This window comes from Diadema setosum, chromosome 11, assembly GCF_964275005.1.
Source record: "Diadema setosum chromosome 11, eeDiaSeto1, whole genome shotgun sequence".
NCBI classification, from domain to species: Eukaryota; Metazoa; Echinodermata; class Echinoidea; order Diadematoida; family Diadematidae; genus Diadema; species Diadema setosum.
This window is the reverse complement of record NC_092695.1, coordinates 31,377,644-31,401,376: the sequence shown is the minus strand read 5'-3', so window position 1 is coordinate 31,401,376 and position 23,733 is coordinate 31,377,644. Positions and strand designations below refer to the sequence as shown.

The window sequence follows — 23,733 nt, the reverse complement described above, 5'->3', positions numbered from 1 at the left end:
GGGCAGGGACATTCAAACACACTCTATTGCGATTAACACGCTTCTTGCTTCTTCTTTGAAGTACCACCTAGGTAGGGATGAGGCGGGCTAAGAGCAGAGTGTAGATGTTTATTCTTACACCATTTCTCACAGAGAAAGTATAGGGGCTTAGCCTCATTTGCTGCCACTGCAAGGAATTCTTGTGGGTCAGGGACTGCGTAACATTGAACATTGATTTGATCGGGCGTACCTGTGTTCTTGCTCAGCAGACTTTAGGACGGTAATGACCAACTGCACCTGTCACAGCGGAAGTGTATGAATTCGGTACCAGCAGGTACATCAGTCAGCAGCAGGAATTTGTATGGTTCTGCAGTGGTCCTTAAAATGTCACCTCAGTGTGATAAGACCAAAATCGAATGGCATACATGGCATCAAAGACTACTGCTGTCTTTCTGTCGAGTTGGGGCACTGCTGGTGACTTCAGTGTCCTTTATCAGAACTTTGACACGGCTTGACTTGGTGCCTGTTCTCATGCTGCTATCATCCTTGAAGAGAGATAGTGGGTATTCACTGCCTTCATGATTCCACATGAAGTCAACAATGTCTAATTCTCCACCATTGACAATAATGTATATCATATATAAGCAGAAAGGTACTCACTCTGGTACTTATTTCGTTACTCTTATGCGATGCTGCTATTTTAGCCACAGATTTCTTTGGATTCTTGTTACATGTGTTGAATGTGTTCAGCTTCATAATACTTGTTTTCTTCTGATCACTGGTCAGCGACTGAGAAAATACCTAGAGACCAATTCGTTTCACTCTAACCAGATTGTCCGTTACGTTGGAATCGGCGCATTGTCCAGTTGTAACAATCATACAGCCGGGCAGTTGTAATTGAAGAGTTTGTTTGCAAAAACCGATAAGTCCATTTTTGAAGATTTTGAAGTACGGTCTCTGTCATAAAGTACAAAATAATACATTTTAAATGATATAGTGGTCACTACATATTAAGGTACATTTTTGAAGTTATGGTCAAAAGAAGCAAAAATTTTCTTATTATTCTCTTTATTTTTCTTGACCTTTAATCGCAAATATCTCCATTTGACAAATATGGACTTATCGGTTTATGCGAACAAACTCTTCAATTGCACTGAACGGATTTGTCTCGACTGCTGCCATTTCCTTGATCATCAGGTCTTTATCCCTTATAACTCGATTTACACTTGATTCGTGGTGGGGGCTGGAAGAATGGAGATGTATAGCATATACGTATTTCAGCTCTTCAGAGACAACAATTGTGATGTCCTGACAAATTGCATCACTCCTCCATGAGAACAGCAGGATCCATGGGGGAAGATGGGGTCAAAGGTAGATAGCCAGTGGTACTTCATGTTTTTTGTGGATGGAGATCAGTGCTGAAGGCAGAAAAACCAGGAAGTTCTGCTTCTGCATTCGTTGTATCACTTGATAATTAGGAAGATGTGATATTCTTCCAAGGCGCCATGCAAGCAAAACGCTCTCAGACTGGTTATCTGAAAATGTCATCAAACTCTCGGGTTTTTCTATTAAGTGTTGAAGTGACCTAGATGTCTGCCTGTCTTTACCTGAGATACAGCATTAGGAAAAGGGTTGGTCTTCAAGCTACTACTGAGCTCCTTCAGCGTTCTATATCACTCCATACAATTCAATTCTCTTTATATTTTACTCTAAAGCTCAACTATTTTAGATTAACTCTGTAATATAAATCACCTGTTATGTACAAATGCATCAAATCGTTTACAAAACAATAACAATGCGAACTTCTTAACATACAACAGAAGAACTATTTTTATGGTGTATGTATGACCACTACCATGGGAGTCACGCACATGGTAATGAATATTCATGTATTTTCACATTATCACAATATCATTGATGTGGTCCGCAGTTTAAACATTCATCGCTGCAAAAATCATAATCACAGTATACCTGTATGAGCTATACATTTCGCTTCGATTACCTAAAAGTTACACATTGTTACACTTTTGAAAACGACATTAAAATTGTGAAATCAATATCGTACACATTTTTAAGAAGAGCTCCAATATTTGCTAATGAATATCATCTCAAATTATCGATAACCATATAGAATTCGCCGAGGGTCAGAGGAGACATTCCATGCAAGATGTCCACTTAGTCTTGACCAAAGGGTTGAGCAAGCTCGTTGTCAGTCATTCACGTTTGATTGTCTAAAAGGAACAAAATGATATCTTCTGTGCGAGATTGGGACGTGAGGCACATGGGATTGTATTTGCCATAATAAAGGCGCATGTTTTGTCTGATGTCGTGATGCAACATCAATCACATTATAGGAACTGCCCCTAATTTGTGACCCGTAGTGAACTGACTACAAAACCTGAAGAAATTCATGAGCAACGTCAGACACACGTGACCAAGACACTCGTCAAGGTAAACAGCAAACATGCCATGAGGTTGCCTATTGATCTAAAATCTTGTCAATTCTGCAACGTGTTTTCTTTTTTGTTACATAAGATTTTTCATCAGTTGCTCTTGTATGGATTTGTGATCATGAAGTACCTGTCTTGTGTGCTAATCTCTTTGCACGGTATCCTAAACACGAGCAAAACTGGCCACATGCCATTTTTACTTCAGTGTGGTTGGCATGGTTGGTGTTATCTATAGTAAGAAGCTATCGTCTAAGTTGTGGTATTTATACAAGGGTTATGAACGCAATATGCACCGACAACGACTTGCACACCTAATTTTTCTGTCCCTTTTCTCTTTTTTTCCTCATCGTTCGATCAACGACTTCGGTGATGATGAGGTTGATAAGGGCTGTGACTTGAGCCACTCCCAACGACACAAAGACGGTTGCGTAAGACTTGGTAACGTCGAAGATATGACCTGTCAATAAGACAGAAAGAGTGGGGACATAGAGAATAAGACAATCATTTTATTTGTTGATTCATGCAACATTTATCGTGAACAAAATTCTTCAAAATTCTTCTGAAACTGCACATGGTATATTTTGACACCATGATGTAACATAGGCTTATTAAAAAAAAAATAAAAAATCGATGAGCACTGTAAATTTCATAATATTCTCTTGAGGAATGTTTGATGGGATTGCAGGGCTTGGCACAAAAGGCAAAGCTTCAAAGCGTGGCAGCCCAGAAAGAAATCCATTATCTGCTTTTTTAATACTCGCTTTACCAGAGATGCAGATACATGTGCATGAGGGATGCTAGCACCCCCATCCTCCCCCCCCCCCCCCACAATCGCATGAAAGATAGACAAGTTCAGCGATTACAACAACCTCCACTCCCAAAAAGTGTGCATTTTACTTTCAAAAATCATTTGTTTACGTTCGTACTCTGGTAAATCTCATATTGATATGAATAACTGACAGCTATGACAGAATTCAGATTTCAGACAAAATTATGCTCAGCATTAATTTACCTTGATTACTAAAATGAAAAAAAAAATAATAACTTTGCCTACAACTTTTACATCAAATTTTGTATGCATGTGTGAGTATTGCTTCACTTTTAACGGCAAGATTCTTACATTCAGAAACACGCCAACCACTATCTTGTACAAGCGGTAGTCGGTTAATTTTTCACAAATATCTGAATATGTGAAAATATGACGATAGATATTTGCATGAGAAGTAAGCCAAATATATGTACATGTATATATATATATATATATATATATATATATATACTTGCCTTATTTCTCACGCAAATGTCTACTCGTATAGTATATATATATATATATATATATATATATATATATATATATAAACGAGCATCAGCACCATCCCACTATATATGATATATATAATTATATATATATATATATATATATATATATATATACATACATAACACAGTTTTCTGGAGAGATTCAAGTCAAATTTATGGAATGGCATCTGCTTCGAAAGATTGCAGCAGGTAGCTGCCACTTTCTTCATTTGAAGTGGAAGCAAATTCCCTACTGTGACGAATTCGATCTCCAACCGTCGGTCACTTTTGTTTAGTATCGCTTTATTTTTCATTTTTGCTGTTGCTGTTGAATGTATGTCTTAACTGGACAGTTTTTAGTTAAAGTCATTCGGCAAAATTGGACCTTGAAATCATGCAACTGCGATTCTCAAACTCCGGGCAGCCTACGTACCTGACAGTACGTCACCGCAGATAGCACCGATACCACACATCATCGAGTTACACGCCAGGGCCACAGACACATTCTCCTCACGGCGGACAGTCTTCTTCAGCAAGGCGTGAGGGGTAGAGTCAAGAATGAACATGACGAAACCTTGGACACAAGAGTTGATGGCTTGGTAGCTGTATGCCGTGCTCAGGTGTAGAATGAAAAATGAAACGGCGCAAATTAAACAGCAACAGGCGAAGATAAGGTTTGGATTCCAGTCCAAGCGTACCAGGACGAGGAAGAGGATTCTTCCAAAGACACCACTAATACCAGCTATGCTAGAGAGGAACACGGCACGAGAACGCTCAATGCCAAGCCATTCTGCCTGAGGCACAAGGAAAAGCATCCAAGCATACAGGACGTAACTAGTCAAGAAGATGGCTGGTGAAGCAAGCGTGTACATCGGCTCAGATACGTAGACGAACGATTTCAGTCGACCTAGGACTGACCTTGCACATCCCGAGGGTGTTTCCATTTCTTGCGCCAAATATGCTTCTTGGTTTAATGTCTCTGATCCTTCGACCACCAGGAGTTCGTCCAGCTCCATCTTGGAAGCTGAAGCCTGTCTCAGCTTACGAAGATCCGTCGGAGGTCGGACCACGGCTCCGCATGCCACAGCATTAAGGCATATCCCGCCAAGGATAAGGAAAGCCCCGCTCTGTCCGTAGGCTTCTAACGATCTCTCCACGATGACTGGTAGGCAGAAGGCCCCGAATGTTGAACCGAAGAGGGTTATTGTGTTGCAGAAAATAAACGAGGTGGGAAAGTAATCGTTTAATGCGACAAAGAGAGGAAAGACAGATATGGACATCCCGAAACCTAATAAGAGAGGTGAAGAAGGAGATAGAATGACAGGGATTGTTCAAATGCCGTTCAGCGACTGGATAAACCGATCACGTGACAATGGACCATTTGTAATTCCCTCCACGAGAAAATATTGAGATGTTAAAATAACAAATTATGCCTGTGGCATGTTTACATCAATATTTCATCGGCATCAAATGCAATCACATGAAATTATCTACATTGAAAAGAAAAGTATTTTGTTAATAATTTCGTGAATTATTTATTCTTACTCCCGTAAATGCTTATCATAATTCAATCATCAGCGGATGATGCCTCAGTTCGATCTCTTCAGATATTTAAGATGACCACTTGAAAATGGTATTTAAATCTATGGCAGGTTTTCTTTTATCATAACAATCACTTTCAAATGAAAAAATATGCTCGTGTCTGGCGAGTCGCTCTTGAACGAAAAAGAAATGCCTCAGGTAATTATTTTCAGAAACAACGCATACTAAATATTCGATAACAAAGAATTCTGTTACTTGAAGTGTAAATAAAGTGATGCTGTCACAACATCCTCAATAATCTAGGGAACTTCTTCATCCAAACGTGAGAAAACTGCCTCAAGGGGGGATGAAATCCAAATATGCATGGAAATTTAATCAATGCAGCCATATTAGAAGAACGCATCTGCAAAGTCTGAGGAAAAATCGAAAATTCCGTTGAAAAGTTATGGATCTTTTAAAGTTTCGGTGGCACCATCGCAGGATGAGAAAACTGCTGTACAATTTGTATCGTCACTGCAAGACAACGATATAAAGAAAATATGAATATTATAATCCACAAAATTTTCTTATCTTTTGAATTGAAATACATTCTATCGACTTGTTACGGACATATTTAAAGAATAAGGTGTTTCCCCTATAGGTATTATTCTGAAAGAGGTGAATCAAGTGTTCCTATACTATTATGTTAGAATGTGAAAGTATGCTGAATTTTCTCTTTATTTTCTTTAAATTGCTGTCCATCTTTGACGTCACAAAATGTTGTAGTCCCGTCGTCCAGCGATGGCTGTACCTAAACTTTAAGAGTAATTTACTTTCCATGGTCTTGTCCGATTTTCCGTACATTTTCCTGATGTCTTTTTTTACTGACTGTGCTGCATTCCTTCAATCCACATATTGGGGTTTCCTTCTCCTTGAAGGTAAGATCAGCTAGATAACAATTTATTCTCCAACTAAATGAGTTAGCCTTTGAAAATGCCTCTGCATCCTTGCCATCTGTGTTTGTTTGCTTAAGAGCTCCAATTATTATAGTAGTGTATCCTGTAACATGCGATAGATAACGTGTGATCATTCGTGTATAATCACTTCATATTCAAAGATTCGAGCATAAATATCACGGTCAAGAACATTTCAACGCTCACTCTAGGTTAGTTTACCAATTGTCGATGTCAGCAAAGCCAGTGGAATGACCGATTCGATGAATGGGAAGCACATGAGGGGCACTGCGGAGAGGAATCCTCCGATGACTGCTAGGACCCGAGCATTCACCAATTTCAGTAACAGATGTGCAAGGGGAGCTGTTCAATGGAAGAAATAAAAATTGGTAATCATACTCCGGGGATCCACAGCTGTATAATAGCTCTTTGTCGGATCCTGATCAAGCCCATCACATTTAGGTTTCAGAACGTGTTCTATAAACTCTACTTTAATTAATACTCGATTCCCCAGGATATTTCGTCGTTGTTCACATTGTCCTTAAACATTATTTTTGATTTATGACACCCCAAGCCAAAAGGAGATATGTGAGGTGATGACGTCATTTTCAAATTTCATGTTACTATTCTGTGAATAGACTTAAATCGGCCTCCTAACGAAACCAAAACTTCTATAACATATGTAGCGCCATTTTATGCCCGTTTTTGCTGGAACGTTCACCGCTTTGCTCGTGTAATTTTACTCGACATATCAAAGTCAGCTTGAACATCAGAATATTGTTCAGAGTTTCTCTTTAATCGTAGGTAATTTAGCCACGTTTACAACCCAATGCATTGCTGGTTGGATACCAGTCGTGAGTGCATAAATCGCATCCAGTGGTGCTGACGTATTTCTGTGATCCTATTTATATTGTTATTCACTTATAACTTCGATCACGATTGTACAAACACTGATTATGTCAGTGGAAGGATCAAACGCGCCTGTCCGTGTAAATCAAAGAACAACTTCAAAGCGTACTTGATTTGAAAATGTAATATTTGTAATGCAGACCCCGTTCTTTGATCTCTCTTTAAAATGAGTTTTTCAAAATAGGCCTACAATCGCAATTGCGAATCGTGGAATGGCAACACGCTGAATAAACTTCCTTTAGCAGTGATTATAGCATTTGTTTTACGATGGGATATTTTACAAATGACAGATAGATTTTTTTTTTTGTATTTCAGCTTATAAAACATGGAATTCTTGTCATTTTTTGGTTATTAACTCTTACATTTCTAATCAAGATATAGTGACGGCCTTTAACGATTTATACCAACAAACTGAGGACTTGAAAAAATACTCTGAATAAGTACGAGCGAGTGAGCCAAAATTTAATTATTTCTGTGTAGGAAACATTGCACTTATCTCATAGTTTGTTGTACTTGTAAATCATACAATGCTGGCACACTGTTTTGGTGGCTTGCTTTGTATTAAAAAAAAAAAAAAAAAAACTACAGATCGTGCGACAATTGAATCCAAAAGCTTGCAAAAAACTTACAAATCAGTGTTAGCATTTTCTGAACATGTTCATGTACCAGGGGTCTTTTGAGGTTGATTTCAATGTAATAGATTTTGCTAAATTTTGGCGAGCGTACAAAACAATGGAATTATTGTCATTTTTTGGTTATTAAATATTACAATTCTAATCAAGATAAATAGTGACGGCCTGTAAATGATTTATACCAACAACAGATCGAGAACTTGAAAAAAAAAATACGCTCAATTAATTCGAGAGAGTGAGCCGAAATTTGCATATTTCTTCATATTTCTGTTATAATAATTATGGTGGCTTGCCCTGTATATTAAACAACAGATTATGCGACAATAATAGAATCCACTAGCTTGCTAAAACTTACAAATCAGTGTTTGCATTTTCTGAACATGTTCGTTTATAGGGGTCTTTTGAGGGGTGATTTCAATGTAATAAATTTTGCTAAATTTTTGTATTTCAGCTTACAAAACATGGAATTCTTGTCATTTTTTTGGTTAATGAACTTTACAATTGTAATCGAGGTATAGTGACGGTCTCATAGATAACGATTTATACCAACAAACTGAGGACTTGAAAAAAATACCCTAAATTAGTACAAACGAGTGAGCCGAATTGTTTATTTCGGTGTAGGAAACATTACACGTATCTCATAGTTCGTTGTACTTGTAAATCATACAATGCTGGCACATTGTTATATGGTGGCTTGCATGCCCTGTATATAAAATAACAGATCATGCGACAATTGAATCCAATTTCAATGGAATAAATTTTGCTGAATTTTGACGAGCGAGCGCAGCGAACGAGCCGAAAATGTTTGTATTTCAGCTTACAAAACAATGGAATTCTTGTCATTTTTTTTTTTGTTCTTTGGGAAGAAGTTTTCATTTTTTTTTTTGTTGTTGTTGTTGAAACGGACCCTGCTCGCTGCGGGGGGGGGGGGGGGGGTTCGTTCGACTGTGTAACTCCTTCTTACTTACAAGGGCATATACATAAAAAACCCAAATATATTATACAAATCTAGAATGAAATAATTCATAAACAACCCCACCAACCTTCCCCCAAAAAACGAAACAAATCTACATCTATCCTAAATATTAAATCCTACCAAAATCTGTCATACCATTTATAACTATCCTTCTTCAAATCAAATCCCCATCCCACCAACCCCCGACTAACCAAAACCTAAATCATCCCACACCCACATTTACCAACCCACATACATACACACACCCACACCCCCCCCCCCACACACACGGGTGCTGTTCAATATTCCAAAGGTTCGATATTCCGAAGGTTCGTATTTCCGAAGGTTCATTTATCCGAAACACACAAATTCCCTATACCTAGAGGTTCGTTAATCCGAAAATGAAAAATGGTTCGTTAATCCGAACATTAAATGTGGCGTTATTCCGAAGATTCGTTATTCCGAAGGTTCGTTGATGCGAAAATGAAATTCGGAATAACGAACCTTCGGAATAACGAAATGTAACCCCCCCCCCCAACACACACCCGAACCGATACCACCTTCCTTCCTGATGAAACGACTTCCCAATGTTGATACATAAGACATAACGGACAGTATGCATAAAAGCAGCATCCGCCCGCATGCAAGCACCACTCCGAATTCATATATAAATCCGTCAAACAAGCTCATCAAACTCAAAGCTGCTAATAAAATCAATATAACGTTTATGCCAGCAACAACATATCCCTCCCCATGCGCAGCCAAAACATATACGCTGACATAATAAACTTTTTTTATTATTGCCCCCCAACAAAGCAGCGTTGTCTGTGACATCAATTTTTTTTTTTTTTTTTTTGGTATTTGAACCCCCGTAAGTGATGTTTTCCTGGCATCTACTAACGCAATGGAGACCATAAAAAGCAGTCCATGATAACGTCTTTTTAGATTAATGCGTAACATTCTAATACACAGAGACAGAGTTTATCAATAGGTTATATATTATCATGTGTTAGGTTATTTAATATCAATAAGTGACCAGATGAGCTGAATAATATACTAGGGTCTATAATACCATTCGCACTTGAAATTTTCCTCTCTCGTGTGTGTTCTTTCTTTCTTTTGCTTGGCAGCCCAAGAACCCCCGAACCCCCCCCCCCCCTCCAGATCCGCCACTGCATACTGCACATGCCAACCCACGAAGCCCAGTGGCACAAACAACATAACCAGACAAAGTGCAGCCGGGTAGTGCCCGGGTTCCCGTAGCACCCGGATAACGCTACGGCTCCCAGTCCGTCGTGCACTACAGCGACAGGGCTGTGTACAGACAGTTAAGGTAACGCAGGAAGTTTGTCTTCACATTCTTCCATCAAATACACTAACACACACATTATACACGCACACACACACACACACACACACACGCACAAACGGACACTAAATTATCATGTGCGCGCGCACATACGAACTTCCCTGAAACCTCACCATGACTTTTTACACGGCATGTTTGGATGGATGTAGCCATGTCAGTTATGATTGTGTTGGTATTTCAGTGACTATCTATTACCCAGCAAAATGTATTTCGAGGGCGGGCGACAATTTTTGCCGCCAGCCCTCATCATAAATTGTCGCCAGGCGACAATGACGGGGCGACAATTTAAGACACCAACTCAGTCAAAAATTGTAGCCTGTTTCAGGGGGCGACAATCTTTGACGGGGCAACAATCTTTGTCGCAACAGGCGCTTAAATAAGGGGTTTGTTCAACCCATCCCACAGAAAAGGTTTCTGCAGAAAAAAAAAAGTGGAACAAGTAAGCACCCTAAGTCGTCAAACATGAAACTTGTACACTGTACTTTGAATTTCTCATAATTATATGTGTCGCCCCTTGTGTCCAAAAATGGGCATTCAGCTATCAACGGGCCAAGGTGTATAAACTGATTTGTTGTTGTTCTTGTTGTTTTAATGAGGAAATGCCTGTGATGACTTTTACATGATTTGGAGGTATACAAATTGAATTGCTAATGAAGTGAATTAAAAAAAAAATCGTCCGGGCGATTTTTTTTTTCCGGTTTTGGCGCCCCAAGGAGTGGCGCCCGGGGCACGTGCCCCCCTTGCCCCCCCCCCCCCCCCCCGACACGCCACTGGGAAGGATATAATGTATATATATATATATATATATTGATAATAGGAAATACAGCTTCAGCATGTTTATTTGTACATGTGAATGTACAGCACGAATAGTCAATTTGGGCAGTTTTATTCGAACAATATACTGAAAAGTAACTTCGCACCATACATTTAAGAGCAAATTTGAGAAATCCTACCATGTAAAAAAAAATTAATAGAGCCTATTCGGAGATATCACCATTTTTTCAATTGACCATGTTTTAAGGTACATAATTATGTAGTTGCCTTGCGGTGATCACAAAAAAGAAGGTCTATTTAAGGGCGCAGTTTTAGCAGTGGCGTATCTATGAAAAACGTGATTCACAACCAAATACATGTACTGAAGAAAACTCCAGCGTTTCCTTTGCTATAATACAAGAATTTTGACTTTCTAAAACTTATATATGCCTTTTATCAATTAGCCACCGTATCATTATGGAGAATCATACGATATAGCTATTTGCAAACCTAAGTGAATAATAAAAGGTGCTCATTCGCTGCGCTAACTTGCACTAACTCTTATGCTTTGTGATTTTTTTTTTTCAGTTTGTCAGTATATATCACCATTCATAAACCAACCGGACCATCTATCATATCATAATGTTAATAATACTTATTACTTGAATTATCAACCATATTATATTGAAGAGAATCCCGTACTTCCTATATACGAACATATTCAGAAAATGCTCACACTGATTTGTAAGTTTTAGCAAGTTTTTGGATTCAATAATCTTGTCGCATGATCTGTTATTTTATATACAGGGCATGCAAGCCACCATAAAACAGTGTGCCAGCATTGTATGATTTACAAGTACAACGAACTATGAGATATACGTGCAATGTTTCCTACACAGAAATATACAATTTTCGGCTCAATCGGTCGTACTAATTTAGAGTATTTTTTCAAGTCCTCAGTTTGTTGGTATAAATCCTTATCTATAAAGCCGTCACTATATCTTAATTAGAATTGTAAGATTTGATAACCAAAAAATGACAAGAATTCCATATTTTGTAAGCTGAAATACAAAAATTTTCTGCTCGCTCGCTGCGCTCACTCGCCAAAATATATCTAAATTTATTACATTCAAATCACCCTCAAGAGACCCCTTTTAAGTGCTTGAAAAAGCATATCATGTGGACTTTTTTTTTTTAAAAGTCCCTACCTGGATAGGGTTAGGGTTGAACACTTTTTCAGAAATTAGGGGCGCAATTTTCGCGCTTGCCCCGGGCGCCGTTTTCCCTAGATACGCCACTGCTTCTCCATGAGAAGTCATTGTGATATCGGAGTAGCGGCAACGCTTTTGTAGAGAGATCCCGTTTATATTCCGAATTTTGGTGGAAATACGCGATATTTAAACCATATTTCTCCAAACCAAATTATGGATGTAAGGAGGAGGGATTATAATTTCCGCTCTCAGACAAGTGGAAAACCTAAACAACCATCATCTAATACATAGACCAGTGGAGCTATTTGTGGCGCCACGAGCAGTTCCATGGGCGGAACCTCGCCCGCCAACACTTCAACCACGTCCACGGCAAGCAGTGTGTCTCTGCTTGAGTCCTGCGACCAGCCGGTCGCTACCGCTGCCGCGCCTCATGAGGGAAATGGGATGTGAAAGAAGTTGTTCAAATGGGATGTGAAAGAAGGCGTTCAGAAATTGACTTTTACAAATTTTCTTGTATTAATTTTAATGCCAGAAGTATGAAAAAAATGATGATATTCTTACATTTTTAGGCACACTCCAAGTGCAATTTTGTATCATCGGTTTATCTTCGAAACATGGTTGAAAGAGTTTGATCCATATTACAACATTGAGCATTATGATTTTGTTATGAATGGACGTCAAGAAAAAAGAGGAGGAGGTGTAGGTGTATACATAAGAAATGATCTGAAATACAAACTTCGGAACGATTTATCGATAAGCGAGCCTTCATGGAATCTATGTTTGTAGAAATTAGTAATTACAAGAAGGATATCATTTTTGCAATAATTCATCGACCACCAAATGAATCTGCACAATCTTTGTTTGACTCACTAACGAGAATTTCTTAACATTGTAAACAGGGAGAATAAATTGATACATTTTGTTGGAGATTTTAATATTGTTTTATTCAATGCTAATTCTTGCCAGAATGATTTTCTGGATTTGATGATGTCATATTCGATGTATCCATTGATCTGTTCTCCCAAACGTGTTACGAGAAACTCTTCCACTTTGATTGATAATATTTTTACAAATAATAGGTTATGCAACTTCTGGGGGGTGTTTAATAAAGCTGTTCGTAAAGTTACGAACAACTTACGAGCGACTGGTGATCAGTTCTGATGTGCTATACTTATCAAAATTTCCATAATTCAGCACAAGAACTGATCACCAGTCACTCATAAGTCGTTCGTAACTTTACGAACATCTTTATGAAACACCCCCTGGTGTTTCATTTGCAGACATTAGTGATCGCTTTCCCATTTTCTGTGTAACCAAATCAGAGTAATGAATTTACTGTAGGTCTTGTGTAACCTTTCAAAAACGTGATATGTCTGAAAAAAATATCCATTAATTTGTCAATGAGATATCTAGAGCATGTTGGAGAGTGGAGAACAAAGATGTGAATGAAGCTTACGAAGCTTTTCTAGCAAAATATTTATCCATTCATGATATATGTCTTCCATTTAAAGCAACCGGAGTGAACAAGAAATATTTAAGCAAACCGTGGTTTGCTAGAAGATTGTTGAAATTGTGCAGAAAAAAAATGTAGATTATATAAAAAGTACCTTAAAAACCCCACTGAATATAGATGTTATGTATATGAACAATATAGAAATATGGTAACCCGTGAAATTAAACGTGTAAAGATAAGTTATTATATGAGAAAATTTGAAGATGCTGCAGGTAATATGAAAAATACATGGAAAGGTACAAACGGTATTCTTGGATATAAAAATAAACGTAATGTTTTGTTTGATATGTTTCTGTGCAATCCGATAGATGTGCAATTGATGAATCAAAAACATGTGATTCTTTTAATGATTTTTTTTTTTCCTGTAAACATTGGTTTCAATTTGTCTCGTCAATGTGAGCATCCCTTGGTTGAAAGAAGAAATGAACATAAGAAGTATATACAGGCATGGTATGGACACCATGGTATTATCGGACACGCACATTTTTTCGTACTAATGACATTCTGTACGCGCGAGACTTCGTAGATTAGCCTCACAGAACTTTGTGTGGACCGAAATCGCAAAAAACGCGACATAAAAATGTAAAAACACGAAGAAATTCACATTTTACCTCAAATTTATAGTTGACTGACCCGCACCTTGTCATAGTTAATATTTATGCATGTTTGAATCTCATTTCGTGACTGAAATTCTATGAAATCCCACTCACATACAGGAAAAATGCTGAAGATTCCAATAGAACCAAAAGTCTACTGATCAATATCGGAAATTTGTAGCTATCGTCCTCAAACGCGAACGATGCGGAATAGTTGTGCGCTACGAAGGGCCCCGCAACTCGTCATCCGCGCATGCATCTCCTATAGACAAAGCACGCAAAATAGAAGTTGTCGATTTCTCACAAGGTTTTATTGCGTGAACTGTTCGAAATGTTCAAGACAGACATTTTACCATAAAATGCGAAATTTGAGCCTCCGCTCAGTGAGAATGTGTGGGATTTGTGCGATGAATTGTGATTCTGGTGCAAGGACTATAACAGGTGCGAAAGACTTCGATTATTCCATTACGAAAATCGTGTCTGGTAATACAATGCGATTCTGCACCGCGCAAAAAGACAATTTTTTTTTTTTTTTTTTTTTTTTTAGAGGGGTATGTTTGAAGCATATTTTCTAAAAACTTGAGCGAACGATAATTGACATAAGTTGGCTGAATTCGTAACTTCCAGGAGTTTGTGAAAAAGTGGTGTTATTTTTAGCCGAAATTTCATCCTCTGAGTACGGAATTCAAAGCCACGAAAAAAAAAAGCGTCCGGTGATACGATCTTCTCTCATTATATGAAAGAAAATGATTCAACTGCATATTTTAAATCCAACATTACAAAAGAAGTAATAGATATTGTTTGTAGTGTAGCTAATGGTAAAAAATCTGGGTTTGATAGTGTAAAAATTGATATGGTAATAAAAGTAGTTAATCTGTTATCCGTTAGGTGAAATTTTCAACTTGTCTATGACAAGTGACATTGTATACCGAATGAAATGAAATTAGCTAAAGTGGTTCCAATATATGAATTTGGTCCTGAGGATGAAATATCAAACTATCGACCACTCTCAATTTTACCTGTATTTTCAAAGGTTTTAGAAAAATGTATATATGATAGATTATCTAAATTTTTAGACACATGCAATATATTGAGTAAGTTTCAGTACGGTTTCCTAATGGGGCACTCCATACCTTCTGCTTTGATTCAGTTTACTCATCGTGTTATTAATGTATTTGAAAATAAACAGATTATGGCTGGACTCTCCTTAGATTTGAGCAAAGCATTTGACACATTAGATCACACTGTATTCATTGATAAAGTGTATATCACAGGCATTATATTACAATGGTTTGAAAATTATTTGAAAGATCGTAAGCAATTCGTTGATATTAATAATATACAGTCTGAAATATCTTCTTTAAAATATGGAGTGCCTCAGGCACGTCAGGGGTCAATACTGGGACCACTATTGTTCATAATAGAGCTATGTAAATGACATGTGCAATCTCCTGCTTTGAATATAATTTAATTTGCGGATGACACCAGTGTTTTCATATGAGATACAGATATTCACAGATTAAGCATCAAGCTTAATGAAGAAATGGGAAAAAATGATTTGGCTTCAAAGAAATAAACTTGTACTATATATAAAAAGACTCATTTTAATGTTTTTAGTAATAGATATATAGACGGTGATGATGTAAAGATTACATTAAAGAATGAGGAGATATAACGCGTTTCAAGCTTAAAATTCTTAGGAGTTACCATTGAAGAAAAATTATCTTGGAATGAACATATTGGTGTCATCTGCATTAAATTGTCTAAGAGTGCTGGTGTGTTAATTATTGTATTACGTCATGGGACAGTACCGCAGAACGAAATATGAGTCGATTGTTCAATTTACAGAAACGTGCAATACGAATCATATTTAATGACCTCCGCCAAGGGAGGATGTTATGTTTCCGTTACCGTTGGTTTGTTGCATGTCCGTGTGCAAAATAACTTCAAAACTAAAGTGCGTGTTCCACTTTCTGCTAGGCGAGGCGCGCCGCGCAGCTGAGGGATTACGGCATAACAAATTGGGAGTCGGGAGATTTTCCAGCATGATTGTAGTGTACATGTATCCTATGAGTGGATATTAGTGATCTCTATGGAAGAGCCCAGTGCCGTATATAACGGCACTGGAAGAGCCCAAAGAGCTTTTCCCCAGTGGTAGAGAGGAGAAAAATCTCTTTGGGAAGAGCAATATCATCGCTGGAAAGTAACTGCCTGGCGAAGGTCTGCGCTCTCACAGTGCTTTTCTAGTTCCTCATAATGTTATTATGCCCACACTCAGCCAATGTTTGCCTCTTTAAAAGTTCTGAATATTTATGATTTACATATTTTCCAGATAGCCATTTTTATGTTTATGTGTCTACACAACCTCCTCCATATACTTCTCTGCAAGAATAGTTCACTTTAAATCGGTCTATCCATGATTATCATACAAAAAATTCTGATTCATCTCCCGTCCGTACGTACCTCTATGCTCAAAAATTCTGTTTTCTATAGAGGCCCTTTGGTATGGAATGATTTATCGTATAAAATAAGAACTATCTCTTCACTAAATCGATTCGAAAAGAGAGTATTTATCAGATTTACATAACCTGCAATGATCTTGCCACGTATAAAGCGATGTGTCACCTCATAATGTATGTGTATATGTGCGTGCGTGTATGTGTGTGTGTGTGTGTGTTGATGTGCAAATCTGAATCATTTATATTGTCATCAGGGTCCAACTTTACATAAGGCAATCAGCCTTCCTGTTGTGCAATTACACTTTTATAACGTTTTGGCTTTTCCATTGTCTTTTTTTTTTCCTTCTCTGTCCTGCAGAGGATTGTATGATTGTAAATGTGTTAATGTGTTTTTGTTGTGTATCCATTGTGATTTTTTTTTTCTAACAGTGTTGAATAAACAACTTGAACTTGAAATTAAGAACATGTTTCGCTCTTTCACGAGTCAGGTAAACACAAAACTCGACTCTGTAGTGAATGAAATAGCTTCGCTCAAGAATGCCCTTGAATGCACGATAAAGACGGTTTCTGACCTGGAAACGAGTCTAACTGATGTTTCTGATCGGCTGTGCACAGTGGAGAGGGATACCCTTCCTCAGCTGCGTATTTACATCGACATCAAAATCGAGGAATTAAATGAAAAATTTACCTTGAGCGAAATACGTGACAGGAAACAGAATCTCCTTGTCTATGGCGTACCTCCTAAACACAACGAAAACAGTCATGAAGTTGTCACTGAAATACTTACCAACTTCCTGAACATTTCCACAAAGGAGGCCTCGTCGATACCCATCATCAATGCTCATCGCCTGCCTCCAGCCAATCGTGGACCCCTAACGCGAGACTCTGGACGCCAGCCACCGGCTCTCATCATTAGAAGATTAAATTCGCACACCTGACGGACAGAGACCGGCTCTTGAACGCCTCCGAGCATCACCCCCGCCAACGCCGTGACCAAGACCAGCAACCCCCTGACATTGCCTGACCCGTCTCCAGCACCGAATCCCTTCCCCCGAAGATGAAGCGTGAGAGAGGGAGATTGGCAGCAACGGCATACAACATCAGAAAAAGCAATGACCTATCGACCAGGATTAAAGGCACTTGGAACAAAAATCCTCCTCCAAACCACCAAAAGTGTCCGAAATGGAGGGAACGCCGACCGTTGGACTCACTGGAAGGGATCATGTGAGATTGGCAACATTTGAATTTGTTTTACTCTTGGATATTTGCAGTCCGTCTCTAATGTGAATTGATGTTATTTCCGCTCCATTCATTTTTTTTCTACTATGCTCAAATTGATGATTATTTAAAGCAGTACAATAAGTGCCACATGTAACTGTACATTCTAATTGCTTTTGTCTTCCTGCAGAAGTATTTAGTGATTCTGAATGTTTGTCTCAATGACCCATTCTCATGTTTTCACTTCAAATCGGTTGCCATGTGGCTTACTCCTATTACCCCTAAATTATGTAGCAAATCATATAGCACATTCTTTAGCAAATTACCCCGAAATTATTACAGCAAATTACCATAAAAACCCACCTTTTGTATTCAGTGATTCATCTTGTAATAGTACTACTGTTGTCAGATACAAGATCGACTGAAATGTGGATTCAATGCATTGCTGTTCTAAGCCTCACTCCAAAACTGTCACTAAAGTCACTGACGCGATACGTAGCAGAGCGACCTCAGGGATCACTAGTCATGTCACGATCACTAGCCATCGGACGGCGCACTCTTGCTTGTGCGCGTACCAATATAATGGCTCAAACTTCGCTATCTTAAACTTCTCGATCTTTTTCCAGTCTGACCGCGCCTATCTTACTCTTGGTACGGTATGGAGCAAATTATGGAATATACGATCCATTGACCCAGTTTCCCCCCAGAATGGTGACCTTGAGGGGGGTAGAAAGATCTGTTGTTAGTATTAATCGGTCTTTGAATATCTACGATTAGTTTTATTTTCATTAATTATGATATGATTATAACACTAAATTTTATTATCATCATCATTGATGATGATAATGATGACAACAATAATAATGATAATAATAATAATAATAATTGAAAATAAGATAAAACGATTACGAAAGATGAAAAGTAGAATTATGTATATAAATTAATTGAAATCTAACAAAAAATATTGTTTCAAGTCTTGCGTGTTAGGATTTTGGAAACTTGTGAGAGTGTGGTGACCTAGCTTTTTTTTTTTTTTTTTTTGGACAGCTAAGGCGCAGATCGGCTTTGTGAAGAATAGATCGCGGGTCTACATGTCGAATTTCTAGACCTATAGTACTGTAATGTAGTAAGCACAAACGACCCGCTGTAACATTAAGGCTGTCGTACTTGTTGTGCCGGTACTATAGAACAAAGTCAACAAAATCTTTACTTTTGTATATGCCTACTACAATAAACAATTGATTAGTATCTATTGCCAAACCGGTTCTACGTAGGCCTACACACGTCAGAAATCACTGTTAGTTTTCCTCGCATATATCATGCATTGCACACAAACGCAGTTCCAGCGCTCCATTGCTTGCCCTTGCGGGCTTGATGGGCGGGCGGGCCGAGGCGCCGGGCGCGCTGGGTGGGATTGAGACGGCTGTTACTGGTGTTTACCAGAGCCTTCTACCTGCAGCAGTCGTGCGAGCGATGCATATCGGTCGTGAATTCCATGCAAGAGAAAGACCATAACCAGATGAAGAGAAAGATAAGAGAAAGTGAGCAGTTAACAGACAAACATTGTGACAAGACCCCAGCTAGACTAGAAAAGTGCGACAGGTATTTGGGGATTAGAGGATTTTTGACTTTCGACCCTTTTATAAGTTTATCAATTATTGAGTAATTGTAAAGGTATGGAGAAAATGTATAATTTCAGTACTGAATAGTAAAATATTAGCATTCAAAGCTGGGCTTTAACCCATGACCTTTGACCTTATGACCCTAAAGTTCCCACGAGAATCACTGTCACGTAGAACATGCATAAATATGTACTTAGTTTCATAATGATACCTTGAGTCACTTTTGAGATATGGAGGAAGAAGTGACATTTTGCACTTTCACTTGACCTTTGACCTTTTAACAAGAAACTTCCTACAGAATCTCTATGGGGTCATACATATATATATATATATCAAGTTACAAGAAAAATCATGCAGGCATTGCATGAATATGAGGGAGAGTCACATTTTGAGGAGTTCACCTTGACCTTTGACCCATGACCTTGACCCATGACTCCCTAAATTCCATAGACACTTACTGCCAGTCAGTACATGGATACATACTAAGTTCCGTGAAGATACTGGCCTCGGACCATTTGCGAGATATGGAGAAAAACATTAAATTTCAACATTTGGACCTGACCTTTGACCTTTTGACCTCATAATCCGAAACTCTCTGTGGAGAATCTTTATTTGGTAGTACATGTATGCACTAAGTTTCAAGAAATAGCTTCAGGTATTGCATGGATATGGGGGAAATAGTGAAATTTTGAGCATTTTACCTTGACCTTTTATGACCTTGAGCAAGACTACGTGCACCTGTAAGTTGATAGGCACAACTTTGCCCACTCATACAAATACGTGCTGAGATTCATTAGGATACGCTGTTAGTTACGCTGTCCACAAAATTGATTACAGACGGAAGGACGGACGGACGGACAGACGGACAGACGGACAACCCAAAAACATAATGCCTCCGGCACCACTTCGTGGCGGAGGCATAACAACCAAAACAACAAGTAACGGTTAGTACTACTACCACTACTACTACTATAGATTACTACTACTTATGGGAACAGCAATAATAACAATGATGGTAATTATGCGCGTTACTCACCAGAAAAGTACATTAGAGTTGCCGGCATACTGCAAATCATCGCCATGGTCTTGTAGTCAGTTTTGTGACGAGCGACCATCTCTGGGAGCAGAACGCCGAAGGATTTAGCCAGTCCTGCGTCGAGAAACATGAGTGCGAACTTGCCAAGAAGGATTATATATCTCCAAGAGTCCGTCGAATCTCGCGTTGCCAATCTTCGTCTTGCGGCAGCTTGTTTCGCCATGTTTCGCCGATAGACCTTTACCAAACGAAACTTCGCAAGCAGTATCGATACACTTTGTTTCTCAACAAACATGTAGGAAAAGGAACCAGCGCGAATCGACCCCTGTCCTCTACTGCTTTCCCACCCTTTATACTTACGGGGCGCAAAATCTATTATTAGAGCCAGCGGACTATAGAGCCAGGAACACTGAGTTTGATAATCCGTTATCTTACCCGCTTTAATAGCTCCCCTACAACATCCGAACTTGGATGCCAAACGATCTGATTCGAAGTTTGTTTGGCAACACAATGTAATAATGCACGCCCGGGTGCGTCGTTCATCGGTTGAAAATACACGCTATACTGGAGAGACGCAGACAGAACAGAGAGAGAGAGAGAGAGAGAGAGAGAGGGGGGGGGGGGGAGGGGAGGGGAAACTAGAGAATTAAACTATTATACCAATGCAGAGATATTGTGGGAATGCTATGCTATTCATTTTAGGGGTAGGTAGCAATGACATCAACGCTTGTTCGAAGTCCACGAGCATGAAAGGTCAAATAGGGTATGTGGACATCTCTGGTAACAAGCTGATTTTTTTTTTTTTTTTTTCAGGATAGGTCCACAACGATTTTTTTTTTTTCTATGCGAGATTGGTACGTGAGGCACATAGGAATTTGTTTGCCATAATGAAGGCGCACGTTGTGTCTGATGTCGTGATGCAACATCGTGATGCGAAATTGGACATACCATTTAATTTCCTCCCTTCTATGATACCTTCTAACGGCCTGGGCCCAGTAGGTCAGGTATAAATGTGTAGCGTAGGATGTTGCAAACCTGATGAATCACTCACATTTTGGCCAAGGCCGTTGGGGGTTAACAGATAGGAAACTGTATGTGTTACTTGCCATTTATTTTCGTAATAGATTAGCGAAAATCGACATACTGACCCTTCAATTTCTCCCTTCTTTGATACCTTTAAAGAGGAAATCCAGTCCAAATATAAGTTAGTCCGATAAATAGGAGTAACATTTTGCGAGTTCGACGGTAGAAATTTGACTGAAATTGGATGAAAAATAAGGAAGTTATGAAATTTTGAAGTTTTGATAATTTCTCTAAAACAGTTCTTGTACAGTGGGTATGAATATGCAAATGAGTGAGCTAACCATGTCATACCGTCACAACTTTCCATAAACCGTGTACAAAAAAAAAAAAAAAAATCTATGTTCCTGTCATTGAAGTCTGAAACATGACGTTATTTCTGGTTGAATAACTTCAGAATAGTGATCAGTTAGATATATGAGGTTTTGAGCCTCGGGCACAATTGCGTTTGAATGAAAACGTTTGGTATATGTTCCCGACAACAAAAGTCACCATCTGTTATATTATATGGGTTAGTCAAATCTGTTTTTTCACATTTAATGAAATAGGCAAATTTATCCTATCGATTGCGTGAAAAATATGATCGTTCAATTGTTTGGTATCGTTTGTCATTTGTTAAGTGAAAATGTTTTCCCACGGGAGAACATTACAAAAATGTTCTCCCATGGGCGAACATAACCAATGTGCCTCCATCTCGTGACTGTGCTTAGCCAATCACTAACCGGTACTTGACTAACCCACTTAACACAAGGTTAGGTATGAATGTGTAGCTAAGGATGTGGCAAACCTGATCCGACCACTCACATAGTGGCCCAGGTCGTAGAGGGCTGACAGTTAAATGGAACATGACTGTGTATGTTACTTGTAATTCATTTTTCGTAACATGCGAAAATCGACATACCCTTTAATTTCCTTCCTTCTTTGATACATTTTAACGGCCTGGGCCACAATAGATCGGGTATAAATCTGTAACTAAGGATGTCAGAAACCTAAACTGATCATTCACATTTTGGTCCAGGCCGTAATTATAGGGGGCTGCAAACAGTTAAGGAAGTGTTACTTTCCATTTATTATCGTTATATGCGAAACTCGATATACCCTTTAATTTCCTCCCTTTTTGATACCTTTAGACGGCCTGTGCCACATTAGATCGGGTGGGGGGGTGTTTCATCAACGCTTGTCAGCGCCGACAACTGTCGGCGCTGACCAATTTCAGCAAAATCCTTGGTTTTGATTGGCTGAGATGCTCTGGTCACTGACTGTTACTATGGTGATTCAAGTTGTCAGCGCCGACAAACGTTGATGAAACACTCCCAGTAATGTGTAGTTCAGGATGTAAGTAAATGACCACTCACATCTTGGCCCAGCTAGGCCTTAGCTGGCTGACAGGTAAAGGAATACTAACCTATGTTTACGTCACTTCCTGCAATTTACAAATGCGAAATTCGACATATCCTTTAATTTCTCCCTGTGATTCTAAAATACCCCTTATATACTGCCCACGACTTTTAGCTCGCTTTTGAAGCGAGCTAACTTTAGCTCGGGCCAAGTCGTTTTATACCCCTTTCAGTAACCCTCTTGGCTCGGACCAGGAGCGGACCAGGAGCGGACCAAGTCGAAAATTTTGAGTTTATGAATGGGTGGGGCCAAAGTGCGGTGCCAGGTGCGGACTATTTTGGCGCTGCTGCAGCTAGCACCAGGCGCGGAGCAGGAGCGGGCCTGGCACTGATCGAAGAGTTTGTGAACGATAGCAGCGCCAGGCGCGGGCCAAAATTCCTTTCACGGTCAAAGGTTACAGCTTCCGCTGCATGTGGCATCTCATAAGCGCGCGGCACGCACGCACATCAAATATCGCGCGAAAATGGATGACGTGTCCAGTTACCGTGGCATCTATCCCTTACGATACCGAGTTTATGAATGGGTCATTGTAAAAGTAGCGCGGCTCTGCTATAGTTACTGAACGCAATTTTTACTGCATGGGCTAATTTAGCTCGGACCAGGAGCGGGCCGAAAATGCATGATCGAGTCACTGTTATACCCCGTTTAGAGTCCCACCAAACATGGCACAACCTCTAGGCTGTGCTGTGTTTATGCCAGACGATGGGGACTCTAGATGGTGTCGGCACAAAGCATCTAGCACGAGTCTGGAGTGAGTCTGGCGTGAGTCTGGGGTGAATG

The 23,733-nt window shown here is 39.1% G+C and overlaps 1 protein-coding gene across 1 annotated transcript; it reads right to left on the bottom strand.

Moving 5' to 3' along the window:
• Positions 1-2,740: 2,740 nt before the first annotated feature.
• On the bottom strand, positions 2,741-20,698 carry LOC140235427 (monocarboxylate transporter 12-like). The gene is made up of 4 exons (XM_072315453.1): positions 20,476-20,698; positions 6,425-6,565; positions 4,162-5,016; positions 2,741-2,886 (listed from the first exon to the last, which is right to left on the bottom strand). The coding sequence occupies exons 1-4, from the start codon at positions 20,696-20,698 to the stop codon at positions 2,741-2,743; spliced, it is 1,365 nt and encodes a 454-aa protein (XP_072171554.1).
• Positions 20,699-23,733: the final 3,035 nt, after the last annotated feature.